Source organism: Mastigoproctus giganteus, chromosome 4 (assembly GCF_048544385.1).
Source record: "Mastigoproctus giganteus isolate SK-2022 chromosome 4, ASM4854438v1, whole genome shotgun sequence".
NCBI lineage: Eukaryota > Metazoa > Arthropoda > Arachnida > Uropygi > Thelyphonidae > Mastigoproctus > Mastigoproctus giganteus.
In genome coordinates, this window is record NC_143578.1 from 238,893,203 (window position 1) to 238,918,062 (window position 24,860).

The 24,860-nt window shown below is 36.2% G+C and overlaps 1 protein-coding gene across 1 annotated transcript in view; it reads left to right on the top strand.

Moving 5' to 3' along the window:
• Positions 1-7,209: 7,209 nt before the first annotated feature.
• Positions 7,210-24,860, top strand: part of Tgs1 (Trimethylguanosine synthase 1) — a 131,321-nt gene continuing 113,670 nt past the window's right edge. Inside the window, exons 1-2 of the mRNA XM_090372115.1 lie at positions 7,210-7,484; positions 16,743-16,852. Coding sequence (XP_090228241.1) covers positions 7,446-7,484; positions 16,743-16,852 — 149 coding nt within the window. The 5' untranslated portion in view covers positions 7,210-7,445. The remainder of the gene's footprint in view (positions 7,485-16,742; positions 16,853-24,860) is intronic.

Sequence of the window (24,860 nt, forward strand, 5' to 3'; positions counted from 1 at the left end):
GCTAGAGGAAGAATCCCATCAGCATTGAACATGCTTAAACCATTCAAGGCTTTATACACCTCTATCAGATCACCTCGCTGGTGCCTAGTCTCCAGACACTGTAATTTGCAAAACTTAAGCCTTTCTTCGTAAGAGCACCCCTTTGTTCCATTCACTAATCTTGTTGCCCTTCTCTGTACTCGTTCCAGCAGCTCTACATCCTTCTTGAAATGAGGCCTCCAGACCTGTATACAGTACTCTAGGTGTGGTCACCTCCTTATCCCTGCTGGAAAAATTCCTGTATATTAGCATTAGCATTAGTAGAGGCATTTGATGCAAGAAAGCAAGCTTATGCAGCATCAGCCAAAAAAAAAAAAAAAAAAAAACCCACTTCCACTTCACCCCTCTGTTCGTTCAAAATACCTGTCCAGCTGAGCCTTAAACTTATTTAGGCTATCAACCTCCACCACAAGGGATGGAAGTCTGTTCCACCGACCAACCACCCGCTGGCTAAAGGCAAATTTCCGCACGTCTATCCTACATCTGTCTTTCCTCAATTTGAATTTATGCCCTCTCAGGTGATTTTTCTGAGCTAGAGGAAGAATCCCATCAGCATTGAACATGCTTAAACCATTCAAGGCTTTATACACCTCTATCAGATCACCTCGCTGGTGCCTAGTCTCCAGACACTGTAATTTGCAAAACTTAAGCCTTTCTTCGTAAGAGCACCCCTTTGTTCCATTCACTAATCTTGTTGCCCTTCTCTGTACTCGTTCCAGCAGCTCTACATCCTTCTTGAAATGAGGCCTCCAGACCTGTATACAGTACTCTAGGTGTGGTCACCTCCTTATCCCTGCTGGAAAAATTCCTGTATATTAGCATTAGCATTAGTAGAGGCATTTGATGCAAGAAAGCAAGCTTATGCAGCATCAGCCAAAAAAAAAAAAAAAAAAAAAACCCACTTCCACTTCACCCCTCTGTTCGTTCAAAATACCTGTCCAGCTGAGCCTTAAACTTATTTAGGCTATCAACCTCCACCACAAGGGATGGAAGTCTGTTCCACCGACCAACCACCCGCTGGCTAAAGGCAAATTTCCGCACGTCTATCCTACATCTGTCTTTCCTCAATTTGAATTTATGCCCTCTCAGGTGATTTTTCTGAGCTAGAGGAAGAATCCCATCAGCATTGAGCATGCTTAAACCATTCAAGGCTTTATACACCTCTATCAGGTGTATAAAGCCTATATCATTGACAATACTCCATGAGCTACTCTTGCAGCCCGTCTGCACTGCTCAGAGAACTTCATATCTGCCTGCACAACCACCCCCAAGTCCCTTTCATTCTCTACCACTGTCAGTGTAGTACCACAGAGTTGATACGTTGCTCTGGGGTTGCTGTTTCCCATATTTAGTACTTTACATTTGTCAATGTTAAACTTCATTTGCCACCTCTCGGCCCATCTGCTAAATGAACTCCGGAGCAGACCGGAGTTCAAGCCCCTGACTGCTAAATACGGTTGATCTGCCAAACCGCACTGGACCAGAGTGGCAGATTATGGTCCATTTCCTTCAACATGAATTGTTGAGGAGGCTTCCATCCTTCGGTGGGTTGATAATGGCTGCAGTTTACTTTTTTTTTTTCTTTGTATAAGGCCACAGTTCGGCCTCATTTTAAGTACAGTATAAAGTCAGGAGGCCTCACTTTAGGAAATATGTAGATCTGCTGGAACAGGTGCAGAGAACGGCAGTCAGATTAGTAAAGGGAACAAAAGGGTACTCTTATCTGGAAAGCAGTAGTAGTAGTAATAGTAGTAGTGGCATGTGATGCAAGAAAGCAAGTGTATGAGCTTATTCAGCATCAGCCAAAAAAAAAATAATAATAATAATAAATCACACCATTCCCTCCAAATGCCTGTCCAGTTCTTCCTTAAATTTATTCAACCTATCAACTTCCACAACGATAGATGGAAGTTTGTTCCAGCAAATAATCACCCGCTGGCTAAAGGCAAATTTCCGCACATCTATTCTACATCTGTCTTTTCTTAATTTGAATTTATGCCCCCTTAGGTTCGTAATCTGAAAGGCTTATGTTTTGCAAATTGCTGCATCTGCAGACCAGGCACCTGCGAAGACATGTGATTGGTGTGTTTAAATGGATTAAGTAAGCTGAATGTTAATAGTATTCTTCCACTTGCTGAGACTACACACATGAGGGGGCATAAATTCTAGTTGAGAAAAAATGGTTTCACGATAGACGTGCGAAAGTTTGCCTTCGGCGTCAGGCTTCCATTTGTTGTTGTGATAGTGAATGGGTTGAATGAATTCAAGGGAGTACTAGACAAATTCTTTGAAGGTATGAATGGGAGACTGTTTTTTTTTCACCAATGCTATATAAGCTTGCTTTCTTGCATCATTTGCCATTACTACTACTATTACATATACAGGTATTACTTTTAATTTTGTTTAGAATACTTTCTTTGTTAATCCCCCCCCGCATAATTAGCTATTGGTACTGTTCCACATGAAAAATTGCTGTACCAATTAGAGAAGTGTGATAACAAGTTACTGCTAAGGATAAATTGATGGTTGAGTGGGAGTAGACAGAGAATGGTTATCAGTAGGCACAAGTTTAACATTAACAAATGTAAAGTACTACATATGGGAAACAACAACTCCAGAGCAATATATCAACTCTGTGGTACTACACTGACAGTGGTAGAGAATGAAAAGGACCTGGGGGTAATTGTGCAGGCAGATATGAGATATGGTTCTCTGAGCAGTGCAGACGGAAGTCTGCACTGCTCAGAAAACTTCCTTTGCAGCTCTACGCAGGAAGTGAGAAGCAACTCCAGAAACTACTCCACATCACTGAAGAATTCAGCAATGATATTAGGATGGAATTTATTCTAGACAAATGCACTCCCTGGGATTGCAACAGGTAAAATTAGTCATCCAAAACTACCAGCTTCAGACTGGTAAAGAGATCGGAGCCATGCCAGAGGGAAAGGCCTACAATTACTTGGAGATGATGCAGGCTCAGCAGTTATAGCACATGGAAATTAAGGCTTGACTGACCGAAAAATGCCATCAGAGACTCAGAAGCCTGCTGAAAGCGAAGCTGTACGGTGGGAACACAATTAAAGCCATAAACACCTATGCAGTCCCAGAGCTAACATACTCCTTCGGAATCATAGATTGGACTAACACCGAGCTGGAGGATATCATGAGTAACACAATGACAATGACACCACCACCCGAAGTCAGCCGTTGAGAGACTGACAATTGTTCCAAAAGAAGGAGGAAGGGTCAACAGAAAGCATCGATCAACAGACAACAGCGATTGCTAACCTGAAGGATTACTTCCGAAACACACAACAGCACTCTACCAGACCATAAAGAAGATAAAGAAGCGATATACCCCACTCAACCTAAGCGATGAGTCTTCTCTCAAACAAGAGGCTGATACCAAGATAGAAAGATGGACAAAGAATACATTCCATGGCAGACACTACAAAGATCTCCATCAAGGTCACATAGATAAAATTGCTTCCAATACATGGTCACGAGCGGGACGCTTTTCTCCAAGACTGAAGGATTCATGTTCGCCATCCAAGACCAGGTAATCAATACCAGAAATTATTGAAAATATATCGCCAAAAAGCCAGGAGTCGCCGATGACACTTGTCGACAATGCCACTTGGCCTCAAAAACGATCCAACACATCACCGCGGGATGCAGGGTGATCACCGAGACTGAGTACACTCTTATACACGACCAGGTAGTCAGGATAATAGGCGGCTCCGTAGCCAGGTGGGCAGTGCGTAGCACACGCTTCTTGATTAGACCGGAGTTCGAACCCGTGACCACCAAATATGGAGGATGCGGAAAGGTCAGGGAATGACTACCGCATATCCCCAGAGCAATATGGCCTTAGTTGCTAATGCTCGTAAAAACCAAACAACATCAACAACAACAACAACAACAGGATAATACATCAGAAGCTAGCAAGGAAATACCAGTTGATTGAAGAAAGTGTACCATACTACAAGTACGAACCCCAGGTATTACTAGAGAACCCAACCCACAAGTTGTACTAGGACCGCGCCATAATAACGGACAAGACAATCTCGCACAACAAACCGGAAATAACCCTTGTGGACAAGAAGGTAAAAGCTACCTATCTGATTGACATCGCGGTACGTCTGCGCCGGTAGCACAGTGGTATCGTCACCGTCCTCCCCACACCGAGTGGAAAAGGCTTGGGTTCGAATCCCGTCGATGACGCGAGGAACTTTAATGGGCTTTTTTCACTCCGTGGCTGAGTTAGATGGTCTCAGGCGTAAATAGATTCTTTCTATTTCTATTTCTATCTAATTCTTTCTATTTCTTCAAGGTTTTTCTCCCCAGTAACTGGGATTTTTTTCGTCCAACAAAACAGGCAAATCAACCATAGAACACACGCAATTTACAGACACAAATACGAGTTAATGTATTTAATTACGGGTAACCCTAAAATAATAATTTGACATAGCGGTACCCAGCACTGCAACCTGCAGACAGCCAGTGATGAAAAAATCAGGAAGTACACAACTCTTTAATCTCCTAAGACTGGAGATCAAAGAGATGCAACAAATAACGACCATCCAGATGATCGTATCAAGCACAGGTATGGTGTCAAAGTTCCTACATAACAGTGTAACAGCAATAGGTCTCCCAGTGAACTGCTACAAGGAACTCCAGAAAGTCGCAATCCTGAACACCTGAAGGATAATCAGAGAGTCCTTCGACCAACAGTAATATCAGACATAACAACAATACCCTGTGTACTTGGTAACAATACCCATCACAAGGTGGAATGCCCCAATTAGATAATAATAATAATAATAATAATAATAATAATAATGAGCAAGTTAAAAATACTACAAAAATTAAGTGGACACTTACTATCAACTTAGGTAATTTTCAAATTTTATTTGAAAATAAAATCCATTCTATGGTTTTTATTTGTTGCAAATAGATTAATAACTTTTTCATTCAAGTTTGGTGCATTGTTCACAAAGCTTTTCTCTATTGAAAGCATTGCTTGAGCATTTAGCCTTTCCTGATTCATAGTGCTCCTTAAAAATGTTTTTATTCTTTGTAATGTGGAATGGCAGCGTTCTGACTCAGTGACACAACCACTGGGAGCCAAATGTGGAACTGTCTAGCGCACAGTTCCGCCTACGATTAAATTTCACGGTTGAAAACGATTTCTTGTTTTTATTCTTTTATTATTCAAATGATTATTGGAAATAGTTGTTTCCACAAGAACCAAAATCCTTAGGCTATGGTTCAGCCTGGATGGCCTGGGCTGTGTTTAATACTTGTATTAAATAACACAATTAAAAAATGAATAGCAAATTCTTAGAAATAACACAATTATTATTATTTTATTTTTTTAAAATTATTATTATTATTAATGTGGTTAGGGAAGGACGTTACGTGGTTTCTATCCATTTAAATTATAATTAAATAAATAAACTTCTTATCTGCTGACTGAATCCTCCTGCCGAATGGTCAGACCTAAATGGGCAAGAGGCTCAGTCAGCAATACATTTTTAGGAAAGGTATTCATATAGTTAGTCAATAAGATTAGTGCCGGTTGTCTATCCCGAATCCAAGATGTTTGTGCGATGACTTTAGTTCTTTTGTTCTGGTTCCGGGTTGCGGTGTAGAGGACTCCTGATTTGACCTTTGCTCATCAGGTGCATAGGCTGTTTCTCGGGTCTTGAAGAGGGTGTACGCTGTCTGCTCCTCTCGTTGATTCGTTTCTTTTTCTTTCCTGGAACCTTATTTCTTCACTTATTTTTGCTTTAAAGAGATGAATATACCATGGGATGAAGTCAACCCCCTGTTTTCTATTGATTGCTGAAGATCCAACTAATTTTATAAGAAAGGCTTCTTTGAATTTTCTTCTGTTATACTGTCTATTTGTGGAAAGAATGCTTGTGTTATGGAAATTCCAGGTGTCGCCACATTGGAAGGCTTGGAGGGCTGTATCAGACTGTTGAATTCTGCCATAATCTACTTCTTTTTTGTGCCTTTTATTCTATACTGTAGGCGTCTGTATAATTCCCCTATAAATATACTACCACATCTACACTTTATCTTATATACAGGACCTCTGGGATTATCGGGGTTGTTGGATTGTAGTTTTATGATCTGTTTGATAGAGGCTGAACTTTTGTAAAAGGCGAAGATCCAAAATTCTTATCTTCTTTGGCTATTTTGGAGCTGACTGAAGGTATGTACGGCATACATATGGAGGTTCTTCTTCTGTCGATGCTAGGTTGTGGTTGAGTAATGGACTTGGAGATGTCTATGATGGCTTTATTGATGACGTGAATCGGATATCCGTTCTTTAAGGCAATCCTGGTTATTGTGTTTAGTTCCTGTGTATATTATCTTCATTCTAAATTTTGTAGGCTCTCTGGATGAAGGACTTTAGAACGTCTATTTTTGTAGAGAAAGGATGGAAGGATTTAACTTCCATATTTAGTTTTTTGGCCTTTCTTGTAAACCCACATTGTGAATGCAATGGGTATTCACAATGTGAATGTGAATACCCACTTGCACAGACAAAGTACGCAATAAAAAGATTGTTGAAAATGTAAAAACTAGTTGATGACCGTTGTTGTAGGATTTTTGGAGCAACAAGGACTAAGGCTCAGTGTAAATTGCTTGTATTCTGTGGTTAATTTTTTGTTTGCTGGGAGAACCATGCTATCCTCTTCTGAGACCAACTAACTCAGCTTAGTTAAGAAAAAAAGTTCCATAAAAATTCCTTACGTCATTGACGGAACTCGAACTCAGCTGTTTTCCACCCGATGTGGGGAGGACGGCTATTCTACCAACCATGCTTCCCATGAGGGCAATTGGTAACCACACAGTGAACTTTATCTTTTAGCAGTCCGTGGTTTAGTAATTTTTCCCCATATTTAATCAAAATAAAAGCTAGAGAATAAGTAATCTTATTAAAATTAATTTAGTAGCATAATTAAGGAGAAATTGTTATTTGTAAACTTCAGTTATAAATTTATGAAATAAATTTCATAAATTTATTTCATAAATTTATTTTTAGAAGTTATAAATTTATGAAATAAATTTCATAAATTTATAATTTCTAATATCCAGTACGAGGTCGCTTTTGTAGAATTGTGGGTGTTGTGCTCTCCTCGTTATGGGGCTGGTTTTTGGGCAATTAAAATCTTTATGTCTTGATGGGAAGTGTATGTGCACGTGATTTATCCTTAGCCAATCGAAGAATGATTGCTGTGCATCGCATTTGGCTTTAGTGTCTTGTTGTCTTAGTGATACCTCGTTTGATTTTAGATCTGTTTGTGTTGCTGTTTGTGATGTTAATGGCAAGGGTTAGGGTTACCTCTTTATAATTTGTGTTCATAAAAGCCTAGGGCAGTTTTGCAATTATGCCTGATGAATTAAACAGAGATTCGGATGGTCAAACGGTAAGAAATAAACGTGTGTTAGATGTTTATTTATTTTTATTTACTGCTTGTGAGTCGTGTTTATATTGTAGCTCATGTGTCATTCGACTTAAGAGATGCAGTCATCACTTGTAAAATAATATGACATCTCAGGGTGAAGGAATTAGTTTTCAAATGGCCAGTCTGTTGAATAGATAGTCATTGCAGTATTTTAGTTTATTTATTTTTATTATATTTTTTGTTTGCATGCATTTAGCACAGTTAAATGCATGTAAACAAAATTTGCATATAAAGAAAAATTGAACTGTTAAATGCATGTACAAATGGACGAATCATAGTAATCCCATAGAATTTTTTCATTCATTAATTTTGTATTTTATTTTTAATTATGTATTTATTTTTTAAATAAGGAATTACAGGAATCGTGAATATTTCCTAGATGTTTACACTTAGCTTTCATTCTAGCTATGTAAATTGCAGCAGTAGATTTTATTCTTCATTCATAATAAAGATTATTATTATTTATTTATTTTTGGTTATACTGTCATTTTTATTGCTTTCTGAAAATATTCCTTCTTACATATTTCTTTCATTATCTGGTTCTATTACAGGTTAATTTTTTGTTCACCAAACAGTTTTGCTTTCTTATGGGGAAAAAAAAAAAAATATTATTTTTTTAAAATACAAGATTGAAATATTATTTTGTATATTGGTCCTGCTTTTGGTAGGAAAATAGGTGTAAATCTTTTGTCTGATTTATATTTCAAGGCTCAATAAACCATTTAAAATTGCATAAATAATGTGGAGCCAAGTGAATAATTAAAAAAAAAAAAAAAAAAGAATATTCATTCCACAAAGTGCCTTTCACAGTTTATGTTTGGCTAATTATTCATAAAAAGTGGATATTATTTATAGTTTATCAAAAGTGTTATGCACATCGGAATTATTGTGCTGAAGGTAAATCTTTTGATGCCATCCCTTTGTGATGTATTGAAGTTTGAATAATGAAATTTTATACAATAGCTTGCAAAGTTTCAGTGGAGATTGTTTTATTGCCTCCTTAAAATCAATAATTGTAATTGGATTTGAACACTTTTCTTTTGAAATATCCCCATAGAAAATAGTTCATTAAAGGGAGGCATGGATTTTAATCAAGTGACAGAGGTATCCAAGCAAAGTCCCCATTGTTGTGAATCTCAAGTTTCAAATGTTTCTTTCAAAAAATCCTATACAATACTTAATGAGGTCTTGCACCTTGTTGGAACCAGGTTTCAGTGGTAATGATTCACGCAAATGATTCAAGAGAGCAAGCTTATATAGCATCAGCCAAAAAAAAAAAAAAAAAAAAAAAACCCCTTCCCATTTCACCTATTTGACCCTGCAAGCCAAGTGGTCAGGAGCGCGAGTGCAGCAGCACACTCTTTTTGAGTGGGCCGGGGTTCAAGCCTGTGATTGCTAAATACGATTAACATTTGTATTGATTGATTGATTTATTGTAAACTCCACTGACCTGGTGGTCATGCTGGAGTATAAACAAGAACATTTTTTTTCTAGTTCTTCCTTGAATTTATTGAGGCTATCCACTTCTGCAACAACAACAACAGATGGAAGTTTGTTCCAGAAATCAACCAGCTACTGGCTAGAGGCAAACATCCACGCATCTATTCTGCAACCATCTTTACTGAATTTGAATTTATGCCCCCTCATGTGTAGTCTGAGCAAGAGGAATAATCCCAATAAGCCTTGAGTTTGCTCCATCCATTCAAAGCCTGAACCACCTCAATCTACTGAAATATGAGAACTGGATGCAAAGAATAATTTTGATATCATATATTTGGATCTTAGAAAGGCTTTTGATACTGTTGCACATGGAAGACTGCTGCACAAATTGGAGCAGTGTGGCATTGGAGGAAAATTGCTGCTATGGATAATGGGATGGTTGAGTGGGAGAAGAAGAGTGGTAATCAGTGGACACTGCTCTTTGTGGACTAATGTTATTCGTGGAGTTCCCCAGGGTCCATTGTTGTTTTCTGTATTTATTAATGATATTGATGATGGTATATCAGGCTTAATGTCAAAGTTTGCAGATAATACAAAGGTTTGCAGGGTTGTTAATGACAGTACGCTGCTGCAACAGGATCTAGAAAAGTTGAGCAGATGGGCTGAGAGGTGGCAACTGAAGTTTAACATTGACAAATGTAAAGTACTGCATATGGGAAGCAGTAACCTCAGAGTAATGTATCAACTGTGTGGTACTACACTGACAGTGGTAGAGAATGAAAAGGACCTGGGGCTAATTGTGCAGGCTGGAAATCAAGTTTTCTGAGCAGTGCAGATGGCCTGCACCAGGCAGATGTCTTGGTGTCTAGCTCATGGCATCTTGTCAGTGATATACAGGAATTTTTCTAACATGGATAAGGAGGTGATTTTCCCTTTGTATAAGGCAATGGTCAGGCCACACTTTGAGTACTGTATACAGGTCTGGAGGCCTCATTTTAAGAAGGATATAGAGCTACTGGAATGAGTACAAAGAAGGGCAACAAGATTAGTGAATGGAACAAAGGGTTGCTCTTATGAAGAAAGGCTTAAATTTTGCAAATTACAATGTCTGGAGACTAGGGACCTGTGAGGTGATCTGATTGAGGTGTATAAAGCCTTGAATGGTTTGAGCATTCTCCATGCTGATGGGATTTTCATATATAGCCTTGAATGGTTAGAGTATGCTCAATCCTGATGAGATTTTTCCTCTTGCTCAGAATAATCACCTTAGAGGACATAAATTCAAATTGAGGAACGACAATTGTAGGACAGATGTGCTGAAGTTTGCCTTTAGCCAGCTGGTGGTTGATTGCTGGAACAAACTTCTATCTGTCGGTGTAGAAAGTTGATAGCTTAAATAGATTCAAGGCAGAACTAGACAAACATTTGGAGCGAGGAAGGGTGAAATGAGAAGGTTTTTTTGTTTTTTTTTTCTGGCTGATGATATATAAGCTTGCTTTCTTGCATCACATGCCTTTGCTAATGGTAATCAGATCACCTTGCAGGTGCCTAGTCTTCAGACATGCAATTTAGAGAACTGAAGCTTTTTTGGTAAGATCACCCCCTTTGTTCTCCCTCACCAATCTCATTGCCCTTCTCTGTACCCTTTCCAGGAGCTCTACATCCTTCCTAAAATGAGGCCCCCAGACCTGTATGCAGTACTCAAGATGTGGCCATATGCAATGGGATAATTACCTCCTTATTCCTACTAGCAAAATTCCTGTATATCATTTATAAAACCTCATTAGCTGTCCTATATAGCCTGTATGAGCATTATAAGAGAATATGTAACAAAGCCACCAATGGGATAAGTAAATGCAAGTCAATTTCAAGAAAGCATTACCAACGCAAACTGAGGACAGGGAGTTCTTCTGATTTGTGAATATGAGAAAGAGGAGAATATATCAAATAGGTTTGTTAATTCGTTACAATGGATCGTTCATACAAAGCCTAGCAAAAATGGTAGTGTAGCGATCTCAGAGAAGTGTTTGTTAGAAAAGATACTGAATAGTATATACAGTATATACTGTTCAGTTCAGTTATTGTAATTAAAAAAGGTTGCTTGCAAGTCTGTCAACCCATTCGGAATGTAAACGAGAGCATTACGCTATTAGAACTCCAGGAAGACCCCCTTCGATTGTAGAAGTGGCTTTGCCTCCTCATTCTGTAGAGGTGGTGGTGCTAAAGTGGAGTTAGGTAATCATATGCCAGCGTTTGACTTCTGTGTTTGGGAAGTTCATGGAATATGTGTTTGAGAAGGTAATTCAGGGCCATATCAACAAGAATGGTACTTTGGAAAGATTTCAACATCAGTTCATTAGAGCAAGGTCATGCTTGAGAAAGCTGCAAAATTTCTATAATTTAGTCAGTAAACAGTTGGATGCAGGTAACAATTTTGACATTATAGTGTAATTTATGGAGATTGCAAGGGATTGTCAGCAATAATATGATCTGAAGCCAAGTTAACAGGCATTTTTTTTCACACAGTCATCTAAATAAAAATAAGCTTCATCAGAAAAGTGCATTTCATTTAAAGCTTGGTTCATTTTCTACATTGTTCAAATTCTTATTCCAAAAAAAAGTTAAGTTAGGAAGGGTAGATTTTTCAGAAAAGTTAATTTTTCTCACTGTGCTCATATTCATATTTTGATCATCCTAGAATATAAACAGAAAATTTATTTTTTATTTTTATTTTTCATAGGAGTCGTCAGTAATGTTTGTCTAGCATGCACTATGTCCTTTTGACTAGTTGAGGAGGCAACCACTAAACAATATTTTTTGTTGTTATCATTATTAATGTTTTTGTATGTTTTTGTTTTGTATGTATGAAAACTCTGCACAGACTTTTCCATTTACTTATTACCAAAGAATTTCTATTATTGTAGTTTTCACATTCTGGGGAAAAAGGTTTAGACTGGTTTGTAAAATGTTTTCTTTTAGTGAGAAAGTTGTTAATTAGTGGAGTAAGTTGCCTTCATGAGTGGTTGAGGCAATAGCTTGAGGAAATTCAAAGGGCAGTTGGATAGGCCTGTGAGGTGGGAATCACATAGGTAGTTTATTTTATTTATTTATTTTTTTGGCTGGTGCAGCAAAAGCCTGGGGCTTCTTTTTACCATTTAGCTAATATTAGTACGTTAAAAACATTTTGTTGTGCAGGCCTGATGTAGCTGAGTGGTCAGAGCAAGAGTCCATGGCATGCGTTCCTTGAGTGGAGCGGGGTTCAAGCCCGTGACTACTAAATACGATAAATATTTGTATTGATGATTTGTTGTAAACTCTACTGACTTGGTTGTCGTGTCGGAGTATACACAGAAATTTTTAGGCCTGACGTAGCCCAGTGGTCAGGAGCGAGAATGCATAGCACGGGTTCCTTGAGTGGACCGGGGTTCAAGCCCGTGACTACTAAATACGATAAATATTTGTATTGACGATTTATTGTAAACTCCACTGACTTGGTTGTTGTGCTGGAGTATAAACAGAAAATTTTACTATAGGTTACTGTGATGTACAGGGTTAAAATGAAAATGATGCCATTCCAAAGTTGCTAACATAAATAAAATTTTAGGTACCTAGGATTTTAAATCAGTTCTGAGACTGCAAGGAAAAAAAATACAACTAAAATGGCTTGTTGAATAAAAAATTGCCTTGTAATTAATAACGTTAACATTCTAAAGTTCCTGTTGATGCATCATAACTCATTATTTTATTATTATTTATTTCTGTGAATACTGTATTGGAATTTCTGTTGCATAATCATTCTATATAGCATTGTTTTCTCAGTGTTTTTCACTTCACACCTTATTAAATTTCAGTTTAATATTAGTTTCAAGGTTTAAAGAATTTTAAATTTGCATGAAATAAACACTTTTTTTATACCCACATAAATATGTGTTTTATTTCCATATTAATAATGTGTGATTAAAATGTAAATTAATTTAATTTAATTTATTATGTATTAAATCAATAAATTTATTAAATTTGTTAATTTAATAAATACATTTATTAATTTATGCATTAAATTAAATCATGAAAAAAACTACAGTTATAGTTAATTTTACAGACATTTGATTTCATTTCCATATGATCTGACAGGACAAAAACAAGATCTTTTGTGAGCTAATAGGCTATGTTGAGTCTATTTTCCCTTATACTTTCAACATTAGGATTTACTATACAAATAAAGGCTTCAGTTCTGCAGATCGTGGTGTCTGGAGACTTGGCACCTGTGAGATGATCTGACTGAGGTGTTTAAGGCTTTGAATGGTTTGAGCAAGCTCAATGCTGATGGAATTCTTCCTCTTGCTCAGATTATGCATTTGGCATAAATTCAAATTGAAGAAAGACGGTTGCAGAATATATTGTGTGGAAATTTGCCTTTAGCCAGCGAGTGGTTGGTTGCTGGAACAAACTTCCATCTGTCATGGAGTTGACAGCTTAAATAAATTTAAGGAAGAACTAGACAAACTTTTGAGGGAATGGATAGGTGAAATGGGAAGTGTGTGTGTGTGTTCTTTTTTTTTTGGCTGATGCTGATAAGCTTGCTTTCTTGCATCATATGCCACTACTAATGCTAATTATAAGGCACTAATGTTGTTCAGTTACTCTTTTGAACCCCCTCCAAAGTACTCCAAATTTCATTTTAAATTTAATCTTAAATGCAAGTTCTCTGAGAGGGCAACACTTATAATTAGAATAGGCCTCCATCTTATTTCAAGATGAAAAAATGAACATCCATCAGGATAGCTTTGGAACCCTTTTCTCTTAGAACACACTATATATATAAGAAAAAGTTTAATTTATTGATCTAGATAGAAGATTACACTCAAGAATATTATAACAATATGCAGATGTGGATTAGCCAAGAGCATTGGATACTGAGCCTTCCTGTACCCCTGTGTCTGACTCTCACTTTCCTCTCCTCCTTGGGCATCATTTTATGCTGGTCTTAAGTATGATTTTAAACACAGCTAAAGAGCAAGCAAACTTAAAATTCAGTTTCTCTGGCTGAATGTGAATTTCCATATCTGTTCTGTAATTTAAATTTGTCTCTTCATTATGCCATCTGAGAAAGTGCAAAGATGCCAGCAGTATTTAGTTTATTTAATGCTTTTAAATCCTTACACACTTCTGTTAGGTCACCATGCAGATGCTGCAGTTTAAAGAACTTCAGTCTTTCTTGGTAAGGATATTTTTTTGTTCTGCCAGTTAATCTTGTTGCTCTTCTTTACTCTTTCCAATAGGTCTGTGTCCATCCTAAAATAAGGTTTATAAACCTGTTTGCTGTAATCTGGATGTAGTGTAACTATTTCTCTATATAGTGGGGTAATCACCACTTTGTTCCTGTTGGCAAAGGTTCTGTATGTTAGTGACAGAATCCCATGTGCTTTTCTAGTAGCCTTCTGCACTGCCCAGGAAGCTTCATGTGCAACTGTACAGTTACTCCAAGGTCTTTTTTTTTTTTTTTCCTAATGAACTCCTTTGAGCTTGCTGTCTAAATGGTATGTTATTCTAGAATTTTTCTACTCAAGTGCAGTGCAATACCTTGCATTTATCAAGGTTAAACCTCATTTGCTATTTTTCAGCCCATCTGCTTTTATATCTTGTTGAAATAGCATACCCTGATTAATGTCATTAACGACCCTGTCCGACTTTGATCATCATCATTAGCAAACTTTAGCATGACACTTGAAATATCATTATCATTAATAAATATTTAATTCCACAGGGATCTAACACTGAACCCTGTGGAACTCCAGTGTCATGGACTAATATTATGGACTAACATTAGTCCATAATATTAGTCCATAATGTGTCATGGACTAACATTAGTCCCATTTCACACAGACAGACAGACAGACAGACAGACATAATTTGGTAACATCAGAATGTTTTATCTAATGTTTTTATAGATTTTAAGTAATTTGGAGTTCATTGAGATAAAAATAAGAAGAAGAGGGGTTTAGTTAACATTTTGAAGGCCACAGTGCTGCCTTTTGAGCTGGTTTGTCTAGTAACAGGCTAATAGAGTACAACCTGACTGACCTATATTAGGTGTACAACCAAAACATTTTATCTGAAATACCTGTGGAACTCTTTATATAATTTAATTTACTTAAAATTATATATAAAAATATAACGAGTAAAGAACACTATATGGAATGTTATGGGAATAACTAAAAAAGGAAAAAGGACCTGTCCAGTGAACGTTACATTTCACCTATCAGAACTTCCATTACTAAAATATAGGCTGGGTGTATTCCTGTATTCTGCTTTAGAATTATGTCCTAATCATTTACTAATTAGCTTTGCATAATAAAATTCGACTGAATGAACACAAAAGTGTTCATTTAGTGATTAGCATTGAATATAACTTGCTTTAGCCTCTTTTCAGCTTGATGACAAGATTCCAAAGTAGAATCCAGACAGTCTGTATAATAAGAATGAACTAAAATATTAAATTCACATGTACAAGTCTTTTCCCTTTATTAATGACTTTTTATTTTTAATGTTGAGATATTTTTGACTATGCGGAGTTTTATAGTTGATTTAGGTTTTTGTATAAATTGTGTAAATTTCTTAAGCAGTTGAGTTCCTTGTTAAGTTAAAAAATTGAAAACACTTGTGTAATCCTTAATATCATTTTTTCATTATTTGGAAATATTATGGCCAGAGAAAAAATTACTGATTCAAGAGAAAGTGTGTGCGTGCATGCATTTGTGTGTGTGTGTGTGTGTGTGTGAGAGAGAGAGAGAGAGAGAGAGAGAGAGAGAGAGAGAGAGAGAGAGAGAGAGAGAGAGAGAGAGAGAGAATTCAAAGGGCCTGATGATATGCCATTTTATATAAATGAAGAGGAAACAAGTGAAGTGAATAATAAAACATTATTAAATATTTTATTATTCATTTCACAGAAATAAACATCTATTAATTAGGAAAGATGATAACTGCTAAGTTTTTTAAAACATTCACTACCTGCTTGATGCATTTACATGCCAGTGAGTTTTTCATCCATTTGAATGAAAAATCATCTAACTTTAAGAGCCATTTTCTTCCAATTTGCTTGATGAAAAGCTGGATATAGTCAAGCACCCTTTGTCAGAGACCAATTTGGCCAATTTAAATTAGTCAGTCTAATTTGAATCTGTGATTATTGAACTCAGTGCATGAAGGACAGAGATCATAGTTGGAAATGAATATGTTAAGAAATGTCTCGGCATTATAAAATTGACAGTAAAAGATCTTAAGAAAACTTCACTCCTAGGTAAAGTTTCCTTTTATTAGAAATATATGAAAATATATTTTAAATAAAAGGAAAATACTTTACTGAAGAATTTTTGCTATGCTAGATTTACTAACTAAAGCTGTAATACAAAAATAAGTTTTTTTTTTTTTTTTTTTTTTTTTACATGACATTGATTTTTCTGTGATAGTCAGGACATTTCTAATTGATTAATTTTATTTCAGAATAAAACTTCCATTTTATTAAAAAGTTCAGTTTCTGAGCCGAGTTTTGCAAAAACGATGTATGTTTTGTTATTACTTATACGTTACATAAACATATTTTTTATTATAAAGTTTAAAATTCTAATTATTTAATTACTGATAATACTATGTTATGATTATTGAAATTTTATTATATGTCAGTGTAAAAATCATTTAATGAACAGCTTTTTTTTTAATAGATACATAATAATCAGATATATTTGCAGTGTTAATTGTTAATTTATATGCATTTGTATATAGCTTATGCAGACTTCTAAGGATCTTGCAAATTGTTATCCTTTACTTGATGCAGAATATGCTTATGATAATGAAAAGTCTGCTTGGTGCTACTGTACCCGTGCTGCACTTAGGTAAGTTTCATTTTTTTATATAACAATAATTCAATATAACATACTTTTTTTTAATATATTAGGTCACTAATGTGCACTTCCCCCCTCCCCCAGTCATGGGCTTTGTTTGGCTTCCAGAACTTTATTTGTGATGGCCTTTTGGAGATGTTGAAAGAAAAAAATTATTTTTATGTAGGGATACTTCTTAAAAAAATTAAAAAGCAAAACATTTTAAATGTGTGTGACCTGTGAGTCACCACAGAGATCTCAGTGCACCCTGCCAGAAAAATGATTACTCTACACAGTATTAGCTGTTTTGAAGTTACAGAAATTAAAATTTATTCAAACAATTTTTAGTATTAAAACTGTAATAGAGCTTTATTATAAATTCTGAAATTGAAATTCTGAGATATTCAATTGTTTTATTAAAATGCTATTCAGAATATTGCAGTGATAAATTCTTAATCTTTTATCCAGTTACTAATATAGGAGAAAACACTTAATACAACATAGTTTATTCTGACTGACTTGATCAGAATTAAGTTTGCTATTTCAAGATGTCCTCCTTGTTAATCAATACAATATTTAAACTGGAAGTTACAAAGACAGTAAAGAAAATGTAAAATAATGAAAAAAAATGTGTTCAGCTTTTTTCTGAACACATTCTGTAGTCTTATCCAGAGTAGTGGTAGAGTGAGAAAATCTGAAAAATAAAAAACTGGTGTTGAAAATCATTCCACTAATGACTTAATTTTGAAATAAAAAAAAAACATAATCACATGCACCTCATTTTAGGTGCATTTGATTATCAAATATCTGAGGGATTAAAAACTTCCTTACGGTACATAGGGGATAATACAAGGGGATAATCACCTCCTTATCCCTGCTAGAAAAATTCCTGTATATCACTGACAAGGCACCATGTGCTACTCTTGCAGAAGCATCTGCACTGCTCAGAAAACTTACCCCCAACTTACAATTACCTCCAGGTCCTTTTCGCTCTCTACCACTGTCAGTGTAGCACCACACAGTTGATACATTACTCTGGGGTTACTGCTTCCCATATGCAGTACTTTACATTTGTCAATGTTAAACTTCAGTTGCCACCTCTCAGCCCATCTGCTCAACCTTTCCAGATCCTGTTGCAGCAGCATAGCGTCAGTAGTGTCATTAACAACCCTGCTGACCTTTGTATCATCTGCAAACTTGGACATTAAGCCTGATATACCATCATCAATATCATTGATAAATACAGAAAACAACAATGAACCCAACGCTGAACCCTGGGGGACTCCACTGATAACGTTAGTCCATGAAGAGCAGTGTCCATTGATTACCACTCAACCATCCTTTTATCCATAGCAGCAATTTGCCTCCAATGCCACACTGCTCCAATTTGTGCAGCAGTCTTCCATGTGCAACAGTATCAAAAGCCATTCTAAGATCCAAATATATGATATCAAAATTATTCTTTGCATCCAGTTCCTTTGTCACTACTTCATAGTATCCAATCAAATTGTTCAGACAAGACTTCCCCTTAACAAACCCATGCATGTCCGAGCTATAACTGAAGTCCTGTCTAGATGATCCTCCAGTGCTTCTTTAACCAGTGCCTCCATTAATTTCCCTGGAACAGAAGATAAACTAACAGGTCTGTAATTACCTGTGTCTCCCTTTGAGTCTCCTTTGTGGATTGGGGTAACATTTGCACATTTCCAGTCTCCTTTAATATAACTGGATAGATTCCATCCTCCTCACTGAGGAGGATGGACTCTATTCAGGAATAACTCCTCAGGAGTTATTCCTGAATAACTCCTCATGTGTGAATGTAGATGCAAAATACTCATTTAGTTTGTTAGCCACCTGAGCAGGATCCTCAACTGTTGAACCATCAATACCCAGTGGACCAATCTGATTCATCCCTTTCCTTCTAGAGTTTACATAGGTAAAGAACTCTTTTCTGTTTTTCTTTGCATCCTTTGCCAAGGATTTCTCATCTGCCTAATCTTTGTGACTTGGTTACAGACTAGCTTATATCTATCATAGGCTTCCATGTCACCCATTAATTTATATGTATCCCATACATTTTTTTTCTCTGCCACATGTCTAATTAGTTCATCTGACATCCATTTAGGCCTAAATCTTGAATAATATTTCTTAGTTGGTATGAAAAGCTTAATAGCTTCCAAGATAAATTCTTTGATAAATTCTTTGAATGCTTCCCATTTTGTATTTACTGTTGGTAACATCATCAGTTGGTCCCACCGTATAGAATTTAAATACTGTCTCAGACCACTGTAGTCACCTTTACGAAAGGAAAAACTCTTCCCTTTACCCCCTGATGGTAGTTACCTCGTTAAGTAAATCCCACTTCAGCACTGCCACCTAGTGGTTCCTTTATCTGCAGATTCTTAATGCATGAAGAATCACTACTGATAATCATATGGGAGATTAAAAGAAAAAATCATGGGAGATTAAAAAAAAAATTTTTTTTTTCAAATTTCTTTTTCTAAAAGATCCAAATACAAAATGTTATTAAAATCCTTTCACTGGAAGTACAGCTAATACATGTGGATGGATGGACAGATGGTAAAGGTGCTTTAGGCATTTGAAAATGTGCCTAGAGAAAGGGAAAAAAAATAAAAGAAATATGTTATTTTTAGGCAAAGGCTCTAAAAAAATTGTTTTAATTGGTTAATGTGATTATTGAACAGAATTTTTGAGTCAAACATCATTCCATGATCATTATGAAAAATTTTTTTATAGGAATTATAAATGAAAGAAACATCTATTCTAAATTGAGGGTTTAATGTCAGACAATGTTAACTACAAAATCATTTTGTAGTAAACTTTTTGTAATTAACCAAGAAAAAGTCATTTGACATTTTCTTGGTTTACCAGAAATGTGGTTATAGCCCAAGCTAACTTGTAAACTACTAAAGAAATACATTTCTATGACATGTATTTCTTGAATGGGTTGAGCACGCTGAATTCTGATGGGATCCTTCCACTTGTTCAGATTACAAACATAAGGGGGCATAAATTCAAATTAAGAAAAGACAGATATAGATTAGATGTGCGGAAATTTGCCTTTAGCCAGCGGGTGGTTAATTGCTGGAACAAACTTCCATCTGTCATTGTGGAAGTTGATAGGTTGAATAAATTTAAGGAGGAACTGGACAGGCATTTGGAGGGAATGGTGTGATTTTTTTTTTTTTTTTTTGGCTGATGCTGCATAAGCTCATACACTTGCTTTCTTGCATCAAATGCCACTGCTACTACTACTACATGATATACATTGTTTATATAAAGTTAAACTAAAGTTGTCTCAAAACAAAAATGCAATTTTGCAGCCAATGTTGTGTGACATTAAGCCCTCGAAATGATCTGTTTACTTCATTACTCGCTAAGAGTACAGTGTCTGTCTAAGTATAGTTTATAATCTCAAAAAAGAGACAGCCACCAAAGAAATATAATTGATGCATTTTATATAGTTTGGCCAAAAATATAAATACCAGAATAATTTAATACATGCAAAAAGTTTGTAACCAGAATTATTTGTCTTTATTCCAGAAATATTCAGTGGTGTATGACATGCACCATGAGTCTGCTTTATAACTTTTTTTTTTTTTTTCGTATTCCTGCTCAATGATTAAAAAATTTATGGATGCTGACAGTTGGAAATTTTGATCTTTTCTTTTCATATTTACAGTACTTAAATTGTAAAATACTGTTGACTTGGAATGTCAATATTTGGTGGGGAAAAAAATAAACAAAAACAAAGATTAAATGTACTTGATTTTCATTAAGTTTATCCAACACATGAAACAGTTCAGATTAGTTCTGACATTTGGACAATATGATTAATTATGACTATGCTTAAAATTGTAGTTGCAGTGACCATCTGAACACCTTAATGAGCCTTGCCACTGATTCAATAATATTAATATATTAATAAATTAATACATAAGAATAAGCCATTGTTTTTATAATGGGTTCATTTATAATTTCATGTAATTTATTCCTGTTAGCATCAGTTCCCAGGAGTATTACTATTAGGTTTTAGTAATAGTATTAATGTGGCAAATGATGCAAAAAAGAAAGCTTATAGAGCATCACCAAAACAAAAAAAAATAAAAAATAACCTTTCCCATATCACCTATCCATCCCTCCAACAGTTTGTCTGGTTCTTCCCTGAATTTATTCAAACTGTCCACTTCCACAACAATGGATGGTGGCTTTTTTCGTTGTTGTTGTTTTGGTTTTTAGGAATATTAGCAACTAAGGCCATATTGCTCCGGGATATGCGGTGGTCATTCCCTGACCTTTCCGCATCCTCTGTATTTGGGGGTGACGGGCTCGAACCCCGCATCTAATCAAGAAGCGTGTGCTACGCACTGTTGCTCCTTCCCACCTGGCTATGGAGGTGCTCCACATTTGGTGGTCACGGGCTCAAACACTGGTCTAATCAAGAAGTGTGTCCTATGCACTGCTGCTCCTGCCCACCTGGCTACGGAGTCGTCAGGCTTTGTTCGAGCAATCAGCCACCTGTTGGCTGAAGGCAAACTTCTGCACATCTATTCTGCAATGATCCTTGCTCAATTTGGATTTATGCCCCCTCATGTAGGTAGTCTGAGCAAGAAGAATAATCCTAACAGCATTGAGCTTGCTATATCCATTAAAAGCTTTAAACACCTCAATCAGATCACTTTGCAGATGCCTGGTCTCCAGATGCTACAATTTTCAGAACTGAAGCCTTTCTTGGTAAGAGAACCCTTTGTTCCTCTCACCAGTCTTGTTGCCCTTCTCTGTGCCCTTTCCAGGAGCTCTATATCCTTCCTGAAATGAGGCCTCCAGACCTGTGTGTAGTACTCAAGGTGTGGTCTGACCATTGCCTTTTACAATGGAATAATCACCTCCTTAATCCTCTAGCAAAATTCCTGTATATCATTGACAAAACCCCATGTGCTGTTTTGGCAGCTCCATGCACTGGTCAGGGAACTTCATATCTGACTGTACAATTATCCCTGAGTGTATTGCCACAGAGTTGGTACTTTAATATGGGATTACTGCTACCCATGTGCAGTACTTTGCATTTGTCAGTGTTAAACCTCAATTGCTATTTCCCATCCCAGCTGCTTAATTTTTTAGATCAAGTTGCAGTAGCTTACTGTTATTGTCTAATTACTATGTGGTATTTGGGCTTCAGCTCTTGCTGAACTTATTGAACTGAACTTGCTGAAATCCTGTTCTGCTAACCCCCACCATTAAATTTTTGTAGGCAAATCTAGCAAAAATTACTGGAAGTTGGCAGAAATTACTCCCGAGACAGCTTGGGTTTATGTATATCAGAAGTGGCCCTACTTTGTAATAGGTTTTTGAATTAATATGCTCTTTTTCATAACTACATATGTGCTACCTATCAAATACTTTTTTATCACATAATATATTCATTCACCATTAACAAAAACAGTTACCACTGAGATAATTTCTGTGATATTTTTCATTATCAACTGCTAACTCAAATCTTTAACTCTATATCTTTCACTAAATTTACTTTAATTTCATTAAATCTCTAACTCTTCAATCTATCAAACATTAACTCTTTAACTATATAGAAACCTTCCATTTGATCAGTGATCACCAGTATGAATTGCATCAGTGATCCTCTTGAAAAGTTTGAAACTCAAGCAGTTGCTCTTGACATTTCAAAGACTTTTGATCATGCTTTACATAAAAGTCTTCTAAATAAGCTTCCATTTATGGTTTGGCAACTGTGTTTTTGTAATTGGGTATCCAGTTTTCTCTCTGGCTACAGCGAGCAGCCAGAGATAGATGGTAGATGGCTCTCTGTCTTCTAACTTCTCTGCTAATGCTAGTGTTCCACAAGGTTAATTTCTTTCTCCTACTCGTTTCCTCTTATATATTAATGACCTTCTTCCATTGACTGGAAATCCTATCCATAGTTTTGCTGATGATAACACATTTGATTCCACCTTTCAGGTTGTTGTGAGAAACCTTGCCCTGCTTAAACAGCTTAAACTTCCCTAATATCCACTACCAGTTTCTTAAATGCTGACCTCCAGATAATGCTCCGGGGGGGCAACGATATCTTAGTTGATTTCAATCCATCTAAAACTCAGTCCTGTCTTATATCTGGCAAAAGAGTGTTCTTCTGCTCCTATGCTTATCTTCGATGATACTAAGATTTCTAGGCAAGATGACATATCTCTATTAGGGATTACCCTGACTTCTTATATATATCTCTCTCACAAGCATATTACAAATATTGCTTCCTCTTCATCTAAAAAACTGGATTTTTCTCTTTTGCTCTTGGTGTTACTTTCCTTCCAAACGTACAAATTTGTAGAAATGTACAAATCGCAGATCTGCCCTTCCATGGCACATTGTTTACATATGTGGGGGCACTGTTCCCAAAACGTCTCTCAGGCTTCTAGATTCCATTCAAAAACAGGCAATTAGGTTAATTAATGAACTATCTCTAACAAAGTCTCTGTACTCAGTTTCATAGATGTTCTGTTTCTGTTGCATGCCTTTTCTATAGATCAGAAGAACATGGTCTCTGTTCTTCTGAATTGGCTTCTATAATTCCTGCTCTCCATTCCAAACCAGTCAGAACACATGCTCCAACTTCAAACTCACAGAACCAACTTTTATTTTTCCTAATTTTTTCTTTCAACTTCCATTTTTTGTAATAACCTCCCTTTATATGCATTTCCAGAAAATTGCATTCTACAGAAATTCAAGTCTAATGTCAAAAAGTACCTTCGTTCATCTTCTCAATCAGTACTTATAGGTTCTAATACCTCTCATGCTTGTGGTTTTCTTAAAAAAAAATTATAAACCTGTCTTGAATATGTTATTTTATGTGAGATTTTGGGTAAACTGCACTGAACATCACAAATTATCAAGTTGCAAAGCAACAACAAAAACCTCTTCTTGCAATGTGAGGACATAGTACATTAATTAAATTGAGCTCCTAACAGCAAATAATATGATGAAATCCAGTTATACTGCACTTTGTTTCTGATATTATAATAGTATGATCATCTACACGCTGAGAATAGCTAATTTCATACTTAAAACTGGCAAAAGTATCTACTGGACCTGTGAGAATGAAATTGGCTACTGTTGTCTATTTACTGTTCTGTGGTGTGTTCACTTACAGAACAAATTTTTATAAACAACAGATTCATTGATTATATTCTTTTTGTGACTGTATTATTCAAATAATTTGTTCGATTATGGAAAATCATTCAAATGATGTTTGAATTATGTCATTCAGCTGGTGTTTCCCAAGGTTCAATTCTTTCTCCCACTCTTTTCCTCTTGTATATTAATGACTTTCTTCCATTAACTGGAAATTCTATCCATAGTTTTGCTGATGATAGCACGTTGCATTCCACTTTTCCTGTTTGAGAAACCCTGCTCACAAGCAGCTTCAGCTTCTTGAATGTCCACTATCAATTTCTTAAATGCTGATCTCCAGTTTCTTAAATGCTGATCTCCAATTTCTTAAATGCTGATTTCAATTCTTCTAAAACTCAGTCCAGTCTTATATCTCACAAAAAAAGGATTCTTCTGCTCCTGTTGTGCTTTTCTTCGAGGAAAATCAGATTTCTAGAGAAGATCATGTATACCTATTAGGGATTATCCTGATTTCTGATCTCTCTTCCCCCCCCCCACAAGCACATCACAAATATTGCTTCTTCCTGTATCTAAAAAACTGGGTTTTCTCTTTTGCTCTCAGCATTATAATCCTTCTAAACAGCTACTCACTTTGTACAAATCTGCCCTGCCATGGAATATTGTTCCCCCCATCTGGGGCAGTGCCACCATAGCTTCTCTTGAGCTCCTAGACTACATTCAAAAGAGAGCAGTTAAGTTTATTAATGACTCATCTCTTACAGAGTCTCTCCACTCTATCTCATAGATGTTCTGTTTCTGCTGCATGCCTTTTATATGGATGCTTCCATGGGCACCGTTCACTGACAGTAAAAGGATGCTG